The sequence below is a fragment of the Triturus cristatus genome, chromosome 4_2 (genome assembly GCF_964204655.1).
Source record: "Triturus cristatus chromosome 4_2, aTriCri1.1, whole genome shotgun sequence".
In the NCBI taxonomy this organism is placed as follows: domain Eukaryota; kingdom Metazoa; phylum Chordata; class Amphibia; order Caudata; family Salamandridae; genus Triturus; species Triturus cristatus.
This window is the reverse complement of record NC_140586.1, coordinates 697,763,705-697,776,388: the sequence shown is the minus strand read 5'-3', so window position 1 is coordinate 697,776,388 and position 12,684 is coordinate 697,763,705. Positions and strand designations below refer to the sequence as shown.

At 49.1% G+C, this 12,684-nt stretch overlaps 1 protein-coding gene across 4 annotated transcripts in view; it reads right to left on the bottom strand.

Moving 5' to 3' along the window:
- Positions 1–12,684, bottom strand: part of USP24 (ubiquitin specific peptidase 24) — a 2,082,369-nt gene that overhangs the window by 1,909,412 nt on the left and 160,273 nt on the right. For all 4 annotated transcript variants that reach the window (XM_085602520.1, XM_085602518.1, XM_085602517.1 and 1 more), the window contains exon 6: positions 2,092–2,127. In XM_085602520.1, the coding sequence (XP_085458646.1) occupies positions 2,092–2,127 (36 nt within the window). The remainder of the gene's footprint in view (positions 1–2,091; positions 2,128–12,684) is intronic.

The following is a 12,684-nucleotide window of genomic DNA, read 5'->3' as shown; positions in this document are numbered from 1 at the left end:
CACTGGTTCGCTGCACTTCTCTCAACCTTTCTTCCCATAAGGTCAATTCTTGTTCTTTCCTTATCTGGTGGTGGACCCGTTGTGGTCGATACATCAGCCCTTTTTCTGGCCGTAACTCTTATGATTAAGTCAGCTGTTACTGATGTAAATTGGGTCCTTGGAGGAGTGTTTATACTTTTTATCTCCCCTAGGCAAGATTGCATTAAATGTGGCAGGCTCCTTAAATACATCCTTTCCCTGGTCTAGCACACTTGGTAGCATGGGAAGGAATTGGCTTCTTGACTGCGTTGGAATTAATGTCTCGAGCAAGAAACACGATTGAAGCTTTTATTCTTCGTGTTGCACCCCATAGGTCTCTGCTGCCTTCTTGATGACCTGATTGTACATCCCAATGTCGTCATGAGGGGAAAGCCTCGAACAATAGGCGCCGACAGCTTCCTCAGGAGATTCTGTGTCGAGGTCTTGCCACTGTAGGTTTTGAACCTCTGAGGTTTCAGACTCCAAATTGGTTTGCTCTTCTTCCTCGAAAAAGAATTCTTCTTGCTCCTCAAACGGTTTGGGCGTCATTGTGGGGCTCTAGTTCCTAGACGCCAGTCTTTTTCTGTTGAGATTGTTGGCGGCATCTTGAATTGCTTCAAGCGTTCGTCGAATTCCTTCCCACGTTGTACGATACTGGCCATTTCGGCTTCCAGTCGTGTCTTTCTTCTCGATCTCCGAAGCATGTATTTCGGCATCAAGACTTTCTGACATTCTCTTTGTACTCGACAGAGCCTTTTCTGTTGCTTGCATTTCAGTGTCGTAACCTTCAGGCCTCTTTTTTGTGGTAGATGACGCCTTCTCCATTGACGCGTGCGTTGTGCCTGGGCTTTCGCTTTTTGACCTCTCTTGCCTCTACGTCGATGCTTCTTTTCCATGATCTTCTTTCAAAGCCTTGGATTTTTCAAGGGTCTTTGCCGTAATGCAGTACTTGTCTAAGGATCCTATGGAGTGTTTTTCTGGGATGCCAATGCGGTTGTCGAATGCTTCGACACCGATGCTCCCTTCGAGGCAGTCTTTCGGGACTCGTGTGCTGTTTGAGACCGAATGTTCTTTTACCTCTCGCAAAGTCTTCTTTACGACCTCCACAACTTCGATGCCTATGTCTGTGTCGCCCTCTAGCCCTTCTGCGACATTGTCCTAGTAGTCACTGGAGAGGCCCAAGGCTCTCCGTGATGGAGCCGCACTCTGGCCTTGCATGTTGTAGTTGGCTCTTCTCTGCCTCTCTTACTCTCAACGTCTTCGGGGCAAACGCCGAAACGCGTTACAGTCTTCACTTCGATGATCGACTGGTAAGCAGAGATTGCAGACCGCATGCTGGTCCTTCTGGGTGTATTTATGGTAGCAATTAAGGCAAAACGTATATGGTGTCTTGTCCATTACCACGTACATGGCGCCTCCTGTACACACATTTCCTGTAAGGCGTCGAAGAAGTGTTCTTTTCCCTTCTCGACACCTTCCAGCACCTCGTTTCGACATGCGGTACCTTGATTCGTCGTCTTTTGAATTTGTTCTCTCTTTTCCTGTTATTTTCATCGATTCTTCACTCCAACTTCCTGGAGCTCCTCCCATAACGATCCAGATCCAACTGCGGAACAAAAGAATCCGAAGATGGCGACAAAGATGGGAGCTTCCGGAAGAAGCACGTTGACGTCACAGGAGGACACCAAATGGTGGTATGCCGATGCCCACAGAGAGGAAAAACAAACAAAAAAAAGGACGAATACAACAATTCCAGACCCCAATCACTAGATGGCGGAATAATGCACAGCATGTGAATCTAGAAAAGATTCACGGTGCAAAAGTTAATTATATACAAACATCTGGCAGTTTCCAGTGCCAACTATTGCGCCGATTGTGATAGAAGGTAGTTTTATACTAGAGTCTTGCCTATGCAAAGGGGGCAAATAACACTTTATTCACAGAAGCCAATTCAGGAGATGGTGGAGTCACAAACTCTTGGAACTCTTAGCCTCATTCATCAAAATGCTACAGTTTAAGACATCACTTATACTAAGTATTCTAGGCAATATTTTTATTTATTAGTTTACATACCCTATTCACAAGATCCACAAGCCACCCGTGAGGTTCCTGTAAAAAAAATAAAAAAATACAAAATGTAAGTTATATCAGTCAGAAATAAGATGTGCAATTTAACTGCGGTGTAATATTAGTAAGACTATGTTTATGTTGTAAAAATCCACATAAATGCATGTGCAGTCTCTCTAAAAACATTTGTGGAGGTACAGACTAGGAACCACCTGCTAATGGGGAGGATATACACACATGTAATTATGGCATGCGCTCCTTCAGCGGCAGTAAAGAAAACTGCACAAAATCTTAACAAATAAGAATAAATGCTACAGGCCGGCCCACATAGTGTAGGTGAATTTGACAAAGTTCAAAGTAATAATAAGCAAGAAGATAGATTGCTCAGCAAGAAGGAATGAGGAAAAACACTGGACAAAAGAAATAATGGGTTGTGGATCAATTGATATACATCACTGCTTAGTACTTTAGGCATGGAAATTAAACAGGATGTCATGACATTATGAAATAAGAGATCCAAAAACAAAACATGGGTAGAGAGGCCTCAAACGCGTTTATGGGAAAATATATTATCCCAAAGCATTAATAAATGGTATAAGTAATAAAAAAAAAATGCGAACAAAATAGATGGTACATACTTAAAATCTTTGTTCTCCATCATTAGGATCTTCACTGAAGTCATACACATTGACTATCTGACATTATGCACAGGATCCCACAGCAATTTTTCTAAGAAAAAGTAATCTATAAGTATCTTTTACATTGCCTACCTAGACATTCACCTACTAAAGAACAAGTTACTTACCTTCAGTAACGATATATCTGTAAGAAACATTAGTTAGTGATAGATTCCTGACCTTAGAATTACCCCCAGGCGTCAGACTGGATCCAGAAAGTTTTCGTCAGCAGAACCCCAGCGCGTCGGCAGGTGGCGTTGTGCGGATCTGCTTCCGTAGTTGGCATCGTGGTCGCTGAGATGACATCGCAGCATCTACTTAGATGCTGCCCTCGCACGCTGACGTCAGTTATGTACACGACTTTCCGCGCCAAGAACGCAGAGCCATGCAAGATAATGACCACTGGTGCATAAAAACTAGGGCCTTGAAAGGGATGACCTTAACCCTAGAAATCAGTTCGCAGAACCGGGAGGATAGGTGGGGCGATAAGGATACTATCAATGACTAATGTTTCTTACAGATATATCGCTACCGAAGGTAAGTAACTTGTGCATCTGAAAGAAGCACGTTAGTGATAGATTCCTTACCTTAGAATAGATACCCCAGCAATACCAACCCCGGTGGTGGGTCTGCGAACCAAGATGACAGCAGGAAGTCCAGGAGAACAGAACGGCCAATGAAACCGTATCTTTGGACTTGGCTGTCCAGGCAATAGTGCTAAGTAAAAGTGTGCAACAAGGCCCACGTAGCAGCCTGACAGAGGTCTTGTAAGGGGACACCACGTCCCAATGCCGTAGTGGCAGCCGTCGCCCTGGTGGAATGGGCACGCAGCCTCACAGGAGGCTCCTTTTTCGCCAGAGAATAACAAGCTTTAATACACAAGACGACCCATCGGAGATAGTCCGCTTGTGTATGGCCCGACCTTTCTTGGCGTCTATGTAGCCAACAAAGAGCTGGTCATCCACCCAGAACTGTTGTGTGCGATTCAGGTAAAATGAGACCGCACGTTTTGGGTCCAGACAGTGGAGCCTCTCTTCCTCTATGGAAGGATGCGGAAAGAAGGTGGGCAAATAGATTTTCTGCCCAAAGTGAAAGGCAGTAACAAACTTTGGCAGAAAGGATGGACGTGTCCTGAGCACAACCTTGTCCGGATGAACAGACAGAAAAGGAGGTTTGCAAGAAAGAGCCTGGAGCTCACTCACTCTCCTGGCAGAGGTGATAGCAACCAGGAAAGCGTTCTTCGAAGTCAACAGACGAAGCGGACAGTTGCGAAGAGGCTCAAAGGGAGCGCACTTTAAATAAAAACTCCTTTTATTTTATCTCACTCTATGAGACTGACTTCGGCTTGATCCCTTAACCTTATGGGGTTAACTATACATGTGTGCGCCCTGCTCTGCTGTGTGATTTTAACTAACATACTTTTATTAATATCAGGGCACTAGAACTCAGTGTCCGCGGCGACCGGTACCGACATGGCCCGGATTATTAGAGACAAGGGTAAGGACTTACCTCATGTTTAAATACACCTAAGACTACGTGAGTTTCAGCTCGACTTGTCTCAACCTCCTTGTGACAATTTTGACTCCCTTCATCATCACCTGAACATCTCCTAATATATTGATGTTTGTTGCATCTAGCATGTCACAGCCCACGAGCTTTCTACACGCGTGTGATGCACTACCACTTGTTAATTCAATCATATTGGGTTGTATTAAGAGGTATAACAATGTTTTTTATCCCTGACTGTTCTAACTGTTTTCATTATTTTCACAGGTTACATTTAACTTTGGTTATACCAGAGGTACCCTCACACTTTTTTTAGGGTGCTGTAAGGGTGGTCACTTCTCACTTCTTGTGTTTTGTGTCCACCACCAAAAAAATGTGTGTAGGTAGTATTATTATTTAGGTCCTGAAGAATTGCCATCTACTTGATAAAATAGGCATGAAACATGTTGACCACACAAACTAGCGTATAAAAACACAACATTGTGTGTACATACGCGATTTTTTTCATATTTTAATTAGGGGAAGAACCATGTACATTAAAATAGTTTTGATTGGATTTTTTTCCCTATTTTAAAATCACTCCACATACTCACTCATTCACCTACACCAAGACCCGCACTTGCACCTTGCCTAACGGCTTCGGAAAAAAGATCTCCGATAAGTAGGCCCCATCACGGGCGCCTGATCGGGCATTGCAGCGCCGGCCCGAGTAGGAGCAGGCCCGATGATGAAGCAAGACACCTTCTTGTCAGGTGTGTGAGGGTCTTTTTCCAAAAAAAGGAGATCACTCTCCTGTCGTTCACTGGTATTTCTTGTTACAGTTAGGATTTGTCTTGGTTTTACCTTTTTAGTTATGAACTGCATACTTTGTGTTTATACTTAATTGCTTGGGTACGTATGCTGGACCTTAATATAAAAAAACCCTAGATTCCTATTCCCCTCCCCTTTGTCTTCAACCAGGTTCAAGTCCCACTGTGGCATTACAAAGAGAATAGGAGGGAAAAGATGAGTAATGCCTTTGAGGAATCTATTTACAACAGGGGACTTGAAAAGAGAGGGCTGCTCAGGAAGCCTAAGAAAGGATGTAATGGCAGAATGGTAGCCCTTGATAGTGCCCAGAGCAGAACCCTGCTGGGCCAAAGAAAGAAGGAACAGAAGGACTTATGAAAAAGGGGCAGAAAGGGGATCCATAGCCTCTGCTGTGCACCATGCCACAAACTTGTTCCACCTGCAGGCGTATACCAACATAGTGGAGGGACGCCTGGCTGCTAGAATGACATCACAGACTTCAGGAGGCAAGTCGAAATGAATCAATTGCCACCGCTCAATCTCCACGCAAGTAGGTGAAGACTGGACAGGTTCGGGTGGAGGACCGTCCCCTGCTGCTGCGACAGAAGAACCTCCCGAAGTGGCAGACGGATCGGGGGATCAATGGTCATACTGAGTAGCTCGGGATACCAAACTCTTCGAGCCCAGTCCAGAGCCACAAGACTGACTTGGGCCCGGTCGCGCCTGATTTTCTTCAGCACTCTGGACAGAAGTGGTATAGGCGGAAAGGCGTACAACGGACCGCAACTCAACTCGCGACGAAAAGCATCGCCTAGCGAGATCCGCCTTGGAAATTCCAACGCACGGAACTGCTGACATTGCGCGTTCTCTTTGGTGGCAAATAGATCTAACCAATGCTCTCCCCACTGTAGAAAGAGACCTTGTGCCACGTCCGAGTGAAGACGCCATTCGTGATCCATCAAGCATCTGCAGCAGAGTTCGTCCACCCTGGCATTCAGTGAACCTGCCAAGTGTTGAACCACCAGGGAAATGCCCTGATGTTCCAGCCATGTCCAGAGGCGCAGGACCTCCTGACATAGGGCCCACGACCCCACCCCGCCCTGTTTGTTGCAGTACCACATGGCAGTGGTGTTGTCTGAACACCTGCACTTCTCTACCCTTAACCCGTTAACCGTGGCGTAAATTCCGCTGCAATGCGGGTGATTGAAATGCGCGGGCGGGGCCGCATCGGCCAACGGACGTGCGCAGCACTACGGAGGTAGTGCTCGTGACGGCCGTTGGCCGACGCACGCACGTGAAGGGTTAACAGAGGCAAGGAATGCCTTCAGTGCAAGTCGGATCGCCCGGAGCTCCAGAATGTTGGAGACCTCCGCCTCTCCCATGTGGCCACCCCATCCCAGGAGAGACACATCCGTCACCACTGTGTGCTCCGGTTGGGGAAGGGAGAGGGATCTGCCAATGACCCAATGCCGGGTCGTGAGCCCCCATTGCAACTGTTGTGCAGTGCCCTCCGAGATCTGGATGTAATCGGACAGGTTCCCCTGATGCTGCGCCCACTGGAACTTCAGGTCCCAATGCAGAGCCTGCATATGCCATCTGGCATGATCGACCAGCATGATGCAGGAGGCCATGAGGCCCAGCAGCCTCAGGGTCATCCTGAACAAAACCCAGGATAGGGGCGGAAAGATCTGAATCATAGCCCGAATTTCCTGGACTCGCTGATCGGGAAGATAGACCCAAAACTGCTTCGTGTCCAGAACCGCTCCAATGAAGAGGAGCTTCTGAGAGGGAATCGGGTGTGACTTCGGCACATTAATGGAGTACCCCAGCAAATGCAGGAGGTCGGACGTAGTCTGGAGTAGGAGACGACTGTCCGGGGCGAGCCCGCCTTCAACAACCAGTCGTCGAGATAGTGGAAGACTGTAACCCCTGATCGGCGCAGATGAGCTGCGACCACCGCCATCACGTTCATGAACACCCGAAGGGCGCTGGTAAGGCCAAAGTAGAGCACAGTAAACTGAAAGTACTCGTGGCCTACCGTAAACCACAGGCAACGCCGGTGGGCCGGCAGGACGGGAATGTGGAAATATGCATCCTGCGCGTCCAAAGCTACCATCCAATATCCAGGGTGGAGGGCAGACAAGACCTAAGCCAGAGTTAACATCTTGAACGTCTCCTTCCCAAGGAAGCGATTGAGGTCCCTGAGGTCCAAGATAGAAAGCAGGCCCTTGTCCTTCTTGGGCACCAGAAAGTAGTGGGAGTAACAACCATGTCTTACTTCTGACACAGGAACGCGCTCGATGGCCCCCTTGGCCAAGAGCGCTGTTACTTCCTGTTGAAGAAGTGCCAAGTGATCCCCTGACATGCGGTGGTACTGAGGTGGCATGGTGGGAGGGGTAGTCTCAAAGGGGAAGGAGTAGCCCCTTTGGCCTATTTGTAAAACCCACCTGTCGAAAGTGATGGTGCGCCAGTGGGGGAGGTGATGGCGAATCCTGCCGCCCACTGGCGTTGGATGGGCCTGAAATACCAGACTAGGAAGGTTTAAAAGGCAGTAGTGGCTGGGGTGGAGGTATACTGACCCACCCGCTGGCCCCCTGACCTGGCTCGGCGGGTCCCACATCCGCGCTGAGACTGTTGCTGCGCACGCCTGTGGCTCTGAAGAGAACGTGTCGGGCGCCCCTTCTGTGGCCACCAAAGGAATGAAAAGCAGAAGGCAGAGGAGGGCACGTGGCGGAAAGGCCCAAGGCCTTTGCCATAGCCCGCAAGTCCTTAAAGCGCTCCAACGCACTATCTGCTTTGTTGCCGAAAAGGTGATAGCCATCAAAGGGCATGTCCAGACATTCCCAGAAAAAACAGTAGTCCTCAGCCAGGCTTGGCGACGAAGCGCCAACGTCGTGTTAATTGCCCTGCCCAGCAAGTTGGCGGTGTCAAGGCTACAACGAATAGTGAACTTGGCTGCATCCCTCCCTTCAGCAATAGCTTGAGAGCGCACTGTCCGGGCCTCCTCGGGACAATGCGGCAGCACGCGCGCTACCGTTTCCCACACAGAGTGGGAATAACGGCCCAAGAGGCATCCGGTGTTCACAGACCACAGCCCTGAACTGGCGGAAGAAAAAATCTTATCGAAATGCTCCTGTTTCTTGGATTCCCTGTCCGGTGGTGCAGTAGGGAAGCGCTTGAGGACGCAGAGGCTTGGACAACCAAGCTCTCAGGGTTGCGGTGTTGGGAAAGGAAAAGGGGGTTGCCCGAAGCTGGGCGATGGCGTCAGGCCATGTTCCTAGCCACAGGAACCCATGTGTTGGGCCTGGATCAGGTGCTCAAAAGAATATCCTTAAGTGCATTGTTAAAAGGCAGCAGTGGCTCCGAAGAGGTAGCCGCCAGCTGAGGCACTTCTGGGGCACGAGCTGACAGCGATGCCGGAGCTGCCAGCAGTAAAAGGCTAGGACCCCCAGTCGGGCCTGCGGGGCCCAAAGACGCACCGGCGGGACCAGACGGCCCAAAGAGACGAGCCATGGCTGACAGAAATTCCTGCAGCTGAGGCGGAGTCGCCGACGGACCCAGGAAGGGCGGTTAAGCAGGCGGCGAGTGCGTAGGCTCCACCGGAGCCACAGGGGAGGCACCACTCACACCCTCCGGCGCGAGGGGTAAGGGGAAGTCAGAGAGCGATGGCGCTTCTTTGACTTCTTGAATGCTTCGCCTTACCTGACCCCGAGTGTAAAGACTTCGATCCCGATGAACGGTGATGGCGGCTCCTCGACCTCCCACGGGACCGGGACCTTGAGCGGCGCGGAGTAGACTGCTGGACTTCAAGCAACTTTCGGAAACGCTCCCGCAAAGCATTCGGTGCCATGGTCCGGCAGTTGGAGCACAACTTTGGGTAGTGGTCGCGCTCCAGGCAGTAAAGACACATGCGGTGCGGGTCAGTCACCGACATCATGCGATGACAGTCCCCGCAGGTCTTGAAGCCGGGCATCCCTACTGCGGCAGGAGTTGATTGACTCAAAAAATAGAGACAAAAAGCCTCGAAACTCAGTCAAAAAGTGACTGGGGGTACCTCTCTCTCCGGATCTCCGCTTGTTTGCGCGGAAAAAGAAAGAACTGACGTCAGCGTGCGAGGGTGGTGTCTAAGTAGCTGCCGCAACGTCATCTCGGGGACTATGACGCCAACGACGAGCCGCACGAGGTCACCTTCCGACGCGCAGGAGTACTGCTGACGAAAACTTTACGGATCCAGTCTGACAACTGGGGTTAATTCTCAGGTAAGAAATCTATCACTAACGTGTTTCTTTCAGATCCTACTTTTTATAAAGCCAATATAACTTTATAGCCAATCTGGAGAGAAACATGTATGCTTAATTAAGCCATTCATAATTACCATTTAAAAGGAGAATAAATGCAAGGCAATGGAGCCCTATAGATAATAGCTTGTAAAAGAAGGAATGGATCACTGCCCCTTAAAGGGAACAAACAACTCTACTACCTTATTTAGTATTGGCAGAGGATAACTTTGTTAATTTCAACAGAGTAGTTGGTGCAATGTGCTTTAACTGTTATATTCCTCTAAATCCAGCAGACTGGAGGGACATTGTTACTTCAAAGGAGATTACCATAGAGGAGAACAAGAATTACAACTAATGTTTTTCTCTTCATAACTAGATTTTCATGGAAAGTTATTAACAGAAAACATCATTAAAATTATATCCCCTCTAAGAAGTTAATAAATTATGTGGATGGGTAAGATGCTCTCAGATCAATGACTACTCTGACTCGTCGACCTTTGGATAACACTAGTCAAAATGACTAATGTAATAAGCCCTTAAAAATGGAAGGGAAGTCACAATAAACAAAGTGGAGGATGGGTGTGTTCAGCAAACAATAATCCTCGTGTAGAGTTGCGAGATCCTACTGAAAGCCTGTTAAAAGGAAACCGGATGCTAGAATCCCTGAAAGGCTTACACCTGCCAATTCAAACACTCACCTAGCATTTGTGAAGTGTATCTACAGACCAGGAGTTTCCAATGGGTTGATCTCTGGTTACCAGTAGCTCTCAGGCAGCCGCTGTGTAGCTTGCGCATGATAACTGCCTCTCAACAGGCTAGAGAATATACAGCTGCCCGCCTAATAAGACAGCTATTTAAAACATTGTGCCAGATTCTGTGAGGGCTCAAATGCAGACAGTGTAGGATGATGCAGGGAAGCTTGTACTGGAAATTCTTTCTTAACTTTTTTTCTCTTTCTAGCACCGGTATCGCACACTTCAGTGCATCAACGCAACTCTCAATGCAGGAATCTCCAAGCAACTCCAACAAAGGCTCCAGAACATCTAAAATGCTGCCACAAGACTCACACAGGACCCCCAGCAAAGTACCCACATCACGCTGCACCAAAATGAGTTCCATTGGCTCCCCATTTACATATGCAGCCAATTCCAACTCCTCACTCACACATACAAAACCCTACACAACATTGGGTAAGCATCCCTTAACAGCCTCGTACAGTTTCATCAGCCGACCAGACACCGACGCTTTAGCATACTCTCGCACACACGCCCCACATTCACAAAAACAGGGCAGGTGGTCGCTCGTTCACCTCCCACACCACACCCCAACAAATACCCTTGCCACCCAAAAACAGCGGGTGAGCTCGGCGGCGGCTGCAATATCGGTGGACTGTCACCTGGTTGCCCGCTTGGGATCGTAAGACCTCAATTGCATTTTAGCTGACGAAAATAACGGGGCCACACTCTCGCTCCGTCTTCGCGGCCAGACGGTCGACAAAAAGAACAGACAACAGTTGGCCTGGTGGTTCACATGAGCAGGGGAGACCCATGTTAAGAGCGGACATATGAGGGTCGTGCAGCCGGACCAGAAAAACTGCCGGAGAGGAGGCAGGAGGATTGTTGGTGGAAGGACTGGGAGACGCTCGATTATGTTAGACCCATACTCATTACCCCAGAGGCCCCGCGGAGAAAGGGACAGCGTAACACTTAAAGGTCAACCCGGGGGGGGGGGTGTGTGTGTGTGTGTGTGTGTGTGTGTGTGTGTGTGTGTGTGTGTGTGTGTGTGTGTGTGTGTGTGTGTGTGTGTGTGTGGTGTGTGTGTGGTGTGTGTGTGGTGTGTGTGTGGTGTGTGTGTGGTGTGTGTGTGGTGTGTGTGTGGTGTGTGTGTGGTGTGTGTGTGGTGTGTGTGTGGTGTGTGTGTGTGTGTGGTGTGTGTGTGTGTGTGGTGTGTGTGTGGTGTGTGTGTGGTGTGTGTGTGGTGTGTGTGTGGTGTGTGTGTGTGTGTGTATACGGTTAGAGAGGATTCACCAAGGTCCCGGCGGGGACATTTCATTGCTTTTCTTTTTTAATGCACACAAACATGGCCACGTTGAGCCCTGTTGCTGCGGTCAGATCTGTTGAGGTCCAGAAATAGAAAGGAACTGAGCTGGCAGAGTGAGTGGGAAGACGGATCGGCTTAAGCGGGGCGCACGAGCAGAACTATGCCACACGGAACGGTAGTGAGATCCCCAGTTGTGGGGGAAAAAGCTGTTGCAGGGACTGGGCACGTTAATCATTCGCTGACCCACCAGTGTTCTGGTGGCGCAAACATCGACAAAGACAAGAGTGCACCTTCGGCCAAGTGGCAGTGCTCGAAAAAGATTGATATGGGCAAGGGGGACATCAAACAAAGGAAGCTCAACTTTGAGAAGCTTGGTGGAGGCTCGGACACAACCGGAACATCAATGGCGAAAGGAGGCGATAATGCAGCCACCCACAGACAAACCCTCAGGGTAGTGAGGCACTAATGACTGAGTTACAAGCAGGGTTCAAGTTGCTTGATACGCGCTTCGACTCCCTGGACAAACGACTTGACAAAATTGGGGCCCGCCTGCATCTTCAGGAAGGGAGGCTAGAGACCGCTGAAGGCAGGATCTCGGATCTAGAGGACGGCGTCGCGCAGGCAACCAAAAGGATAGAGAGAATGGAGAGGGTGCTTAAAACTGTAGCCATCAAGAATGAAGACTTGGAGCCAGGGGAAGGCGATACAATAGTCGCATTATAGGCATGCCGGAGAACACTAACACAGGCCGTCTGGATGGATTTGTGGGAGGGTTACTGGTTGACCTATTTCGGTCGAGACTCCTTTACTACCACATTTGTCGTTGAAAGAGCGCACTGTACCCTTGGTCCTGGATGTCCGCCACGTCCAATAATGGCACGGCTTCTCCACTTTAGGGACCGAGGCACTGCCCTGCGTTTGGCCTGTGAAAAGGGGGCATTGGATTGGCAGGGTTCAACTATTGCTTTGTACACTGACTTCATGGCAATGGTACAGGATGCCCGTAAGAAATACGTCACGGTCAAGCTCGCTCTGAGAGGGGCAGGACTGAAATATGGCATGTTGTACTCTGCAAGGCTTAGAGTTGATGTGGATGGCCGGCCCAGAATTTTCAAAACGCCTGCTGCAGTACAAAAATTCCTCCGAGCACGAGATGCAAATAGTCGCCCAAGAAAGTCCCGCACACTGGACCATTCTCCTGGAATGCCAGACTCTGGTGCCAGTGCGGATTTGTTCTCTACAAGCTGACGAACTAACTGTTGCACATATTGTTGATTAGTATTGCCTGTGCTTCTAAATATACTGGG